The following is a 5000-nucleotide window of genomic DNA, read 5'->3' as shown; positions in this document are numbered from 1 at the left end:
CACACAGGCAGATATTCAGGTGTTTTTGTATTGTCAGTAATTCAACATCAGTGTTTTCCTCAATCCTTCTTTAAGAGAATGTCTTAAGTCTGCGGTGCAGTGAATTACAGTCTCCAGCAATTGGATTTTCAAATAATTATTTCATGATATAATTCAGTCTGCAGTGCATCACGCTCGTGCTACATTCAGCCATTCAGTTTTGTCAGGACGTAGAATAGTGGTGTGGTCAGTGGTGATGGTGGTGACGGAGTGGCGGGTGTTGCAGGGGCGTGCGAGCTGCCCACACACTGGCGGGGCGGCTGGTTCCAGAGCGGGGTGCGGGACGTCATCTCCATCTCCAGGACAGAGTTCTCCACCAAAGGAGTCTGCACTCTCTCCTCCGGAGAAAAATTTCTTTTCAAAGATCGGTGAGTGAAGTCTGGGTTTTGCTTCTTTGTGTGATTCAAATGCGTATCCCTCTCTACATGCTGATATCCATCTATCATCCCTGCCCATAAAGTTCATCCTCATATATATATATATATATATATATATATATATATATATATATATATATATATATATATATATATATATATATATATATATATATATATATATATATATATATATATATATGAATGATAAACCCATATTTGTCATGTTAGATAGCTCATCCTTCCTGCCACCACGATGGCTTAATAAGGGAGCCTAATCTCATCCTGTTGACTGGACATCACTTTGAAACGAGGAAAGATCAGCTGAGCGTTATTATTAACTCGTTTCACAGGAACTGGGTGGCCGAAACAAGGCCAGCAGACTGCCCTCCTTGGCCATTGTCACTTTGACCTGTCTGGTTAGCTGCGGCCGCTGAGGCATCCCATGTGTCATGATATGATGTGGGTAGGACCAGGAGACAAGATTCACGAACAAAGACTTATTGTTGCAGTGACAGAAACGGACCTTCATTTAACCACAATAGGAATGTATTGGTGCGGTAGATAGGAAGACGAACATCACAAGCTGCTGATGTTACATCAGATATTTCACTAACCTTATGCAGACATGTTTGAAAATTACCTTCATTCGCTAGTGGTGTCTTATTCTTTATGCTGATTCTACCCAACCCAAACGAAGGTGCTCAAGGATCAGGAGAGGCGGCTTGGAATCGGCAGTATACTCGTAACATGTTGCACCGAACCAGGCCATCTCCACCTCGCCATTGGTAATACTGACGCTGCCTGGCGATAAGACAGCGTATTGAGCAACACACACACACACACACTACATTACATTACAGTAGTTTGTCTGATTTGACAGTTGGCATCGCCACAGATTCCACCAAGCAAGTTAAGGTCCTTTGTTTTCCAGCAACGCTTACGAGTACCAGCTGGGAGCTTTGTGGGGTTTCATGCATACCTTGAGATGGTTCGGTCTCACAACAACGTTGACTCATGCATGGTGAAAGAATACAGGCAACCACTTTCCATTACAAGTACAATTCCCAGAAAAATGGAGAACCAGTTTCAGTAGAGCACGTACCTTCAGCTCTAGTCGACAGCACACCTACTCATCAGATCTTGAAAGCAGTACCGACTCAGTCGAGTGACATAAGCTAAACGATATACCTTTCCTCCTCCTCCTCCTCCTCCTCCTCCTCCTCCTCCTCCTCCTCCTCCTCCTCCTTCTCCTCTTACTACTACTACTACTACTACATACTACAGTACTACTTATATCTTCGTTTTTCTATTATAAAATGCATGTGTGTGTGTGTGTGTGTGTGTGTGTGTGTGATAATGATCATTATAATACGGATATTATCATTATTGTTTTCCTGTATTTTCGTCCGCAATGCCTGAGAGCGAATTAAGTGACAGGCTTACACTAATTTCATTGGTTTCATCCTTCTTTCTCATAATGAGGGACTCGATGCCACAGTGATCGCTTTCCTCCACACCAGGAAGAGTATTACAGAGGGAATGACTTGGGTCAGCTTTGACCTTGCTGTCGTATGTGTTTGGTTCCTACCGCACTCTGCCGCAGGCTGAATGTGATGTCTGTTGGTTTGGTAGCCATGGTCAAGCCTGCTGGCGATGGCTTCATAATCTAACACATTACTTCCTTGTCTCTGCAGGAGCGATGGCTGCTTCCGATGCGTCGTGATAAGTGAGAAACACCCAAATGTCCTCCAGTATAAAGAAAGTAAGCCGCTTGTCTTCTTACCAATGTTAATCATTTATATATTTTTTCGTTGCCTTTTATAGCAATTCCTGATCAGTCTTCTCATGTTTATGAAAATAATAGCCGAACAGTTATGTGCCTAAATTAATGTTATATATATATATATATATATATATATATATATATATATATATATATATATATATATATATATATATATATATATATATATATATATATATATATATATATATTCTCGAAATTGAGAAGTGAAGTAGAAGGTTGGTTTATGATATAGAGACATCTGCGTATCGTCTTTGACCTTCATTACTCTTTCATTTCATGAAAGGGGAATGAAGCATTAATTTAGAAAGTGTGTTAAAATTCATAAGGTCTAGATTCACGCTGTCTTCATTTGCATATGTGAAAAACTTGGCGCGCAATACCATGCTTCATTTATTAAGAAAATTAAATATTTTTATAGTAGTGGTAAAGGTTGGCAAGACATGCTTTATTAATCAGTGATGTATAGTATTAGTCATTGTATAGTTGCAACAGCTTAAAGGCTGCGAAAACTATATATGACAGGATCCAGTCCGTAAGATTATCCCGAAATTCCTTATTTTTCATAAATTCTTCCCACAAGAAAGCCTCTGAGTTAATGTTCAATAAATTACATGATGGTGAGGATAGAAAATCCGGATCTGGTTCCTCTCACTTGAACACTGCCACTGTAGTGACCCATGTGCTGCTGGCTGTCCACACGAGCTCCAGTAACCCCCGTCCCGCCAGCACTGTGCGAACCGTCGAAGGACTTGTCGGCCCTGTGCGCCCAGATCACCGGCGACGCGCTCCTCTACTCCATGTTCCGCCGCGACGCCCCGCCGGACCCCTGCCCGTTCAAGGGGCCGCTCACCTTCAGCTACACGGGCAGCCACGGCCAGTGCAGCACTCCGGCCTCCACTATTGACTCCTGTACCAGCGACAGTCGCCTGCTTTTCAAGTATCAGGCGTGCCCTGACGTTCAGGGCACCGAGAGTTCCGGTGAGCTAAATCTCTCTCTCTCTCTCTCTCTCTCTCTCTCTCTCTCTCTCTCTCTCTCTCTCTCTCTCTCTCTCTCTCTCTCTCTCTCTCTCTCTCTCTCTCGTGACATAAAACAACCTGCGAGATGTTGTCACACTGGGACTGCTGCCAACGGCACCAGACTTCCATGTAACCTTTGTGTCCCGCAGAGGTTGAGGTCGAATGTATCGGCCACTGGAAGGAAGGCTCCACGCGCTACTTCGTGGGGCGTCTGAAGGGCCGCAGGGCAGTCACGGATGAAGACAGGTACCGCTGCTTCGCCTGGGAGAGGGTGCGGAGCGACAAGGACCCCCTGGACTACCGCATGGCACAGTCTGGGGACGCCACGTGCAACGGAGTCTTCTCTGCTTACGACGGTGCCAAAAATCTACGAATCAGTAAAGGCAAGTTGGTTGCATTTGGGAGTAAGGATTTGCGTGACTACCATTTTTCTTTCACTTTTATTTATTTATTATCCTTTATGATCCTTTTTACCCCATGACCTCATCTAAGCTAATTTTTCAGGCACAGACTTAAGAGGATCGTGGGAAATTACTAATGGCGGTAGCTGTATCATCTGACGCAAATGCTTATCCTTTACTTCCTTTATTTTGTGAACACTGTCCAGTGTAATAGTAAACACCCATGATAGGGTAGTATTGACTGTTGCCATTGTAAAAAAAAAAAAACTTGTATTGATTGTAGTAACAGTAGTAGTACTTGTTGTAATAGTAGTAGTAGCAGTAGTAGTAGTAGTAGTAGTAGTAGTAGTAGTAGTAGTAGTAGTAGTAGTAGTAGTAGTAGTAGTAAAACTAATTGCAGCAGGAACATAGTAGTAGTAGTAGTAGTAGTAGTAAAAGTATTAGCAGCAGCAACATACTAGTAGTAGTAGTAGTAGTAATAGTAACAGTATTGAAAAGAAGAATAGTGATCACAATTACTATGACTGCAGTGTACTGAAGAATACCATTGTCATTGTTATGATATTAATGTAAAGGAATGTATCTCCAAACTTGCGTTTCCGCCAATATCATGACTTCAAAGAGTGCACAAGGTTGCGAGAGTGTGAGATATTATTGACATTCCGGTAATACACGTGATTTAATGCTACGCCCATTGATTCCCTCACGTGAGTTCTGACACTTGTGTTGACCTGCCACAGCTCGAAGCTACAGCGGCTGTGAATTCCCGCCCTGGGTAGCAACGCACCGTCGGTGGCACGCTCTTGACAAGGGGGTGTCCTACTCGGTGACGCACCACAACACCACCCTGCGCCTGCATCATTCCCACGCCTCCAGGAACCAGCCCCTCACCCTCGGGCTCACTCAAGAAAAAGAAGGCACGTATGCTGGTCCTCTTTACTTCAAAGAATAGAATTTTTACAAATATACTTTAAAGTACCAGTATGTTGCAGTAATTGTAAGTTGAGTAGTATGTCGTTTTTAATCAAACACCATTTAACGAAAGCTTTATTTTTTTCTCTTTTTTTTTGTGCTTTTCTGCTTTTCTGGGCATTATACAGCAGCATTCTGAAGCATTCTTGGCTATAGAGAGAATGACCTCATAACAGAGGTAAAGAAATAAACTTTGTGAATCATCATCTTTCCTCACCGTCTTGCATTGTCCGTGTGTCTGCATCGACCACTTGTTCAGCACGGGAAGGACCCCTTTATACCGTCCACGAGAGGAGGGTGGCCGGCTGATGGCACTCCGGAGTCTGGCGGGAAGGGAACGTTGCGCTGAGTCAGGACGGATTGTGGATTACGATAGATGATGTA

The 5000-nt window shown here is 43.2% G+C and overlaps 1 protein-coding gene across 7 annotated transcripts in view; it reads left to right on the top strand.

The window, feature by feature from the left end:
- The window catches only part of LOC135101443 (uncharacterized), a 92163-nt gene that overhangs the window by 77747 nt on the left and 9416 nt on the right, over window positions 1-5000 (top strand). For all 7 annotated transcript variants that reach the window (XM_064005396.1, XM_064005398.1, XM_064005397.1 and 4 more), the window contains 5 exons: window positions 266-407; window positions 2114-2181; window positions 2953-3204; window positions 3393-3626; window positions 4385-4561. In XM_064005396.1, the coding sequence (XP_063861466.1) occupies window positions 266-407; window positions 2114-2181; window positions 2953-3204; window positions 3393-3626; window positions 4385-4561 (873 nt within the window). The remainder of the gene's footprint in view (window positions 1-265; window positions 408-2113; window positions 2182-2952; window positions 3205-3392; window positions 3627-4384; window positions 4562-5000) is intronic.

This window comes from Scylla paramamosain, chromosome 6 (genome assembly GCF_035594125.1).
Source record: "Scylla paramamosain isolate STU-SP2022 chromosome 6, ASM3559412v1, whole genome shotgun sequence".
NCBI lineage: Eukaryota > Metazoa > Arthropoda > Malacostraca > Decapoda > Portunidae > Scylla > Scylla paramamosain.
Note: the sequence above shows the minus strand (reverse complement) of the source record. Positions and strands in the feature narration are given on the sequence as shown.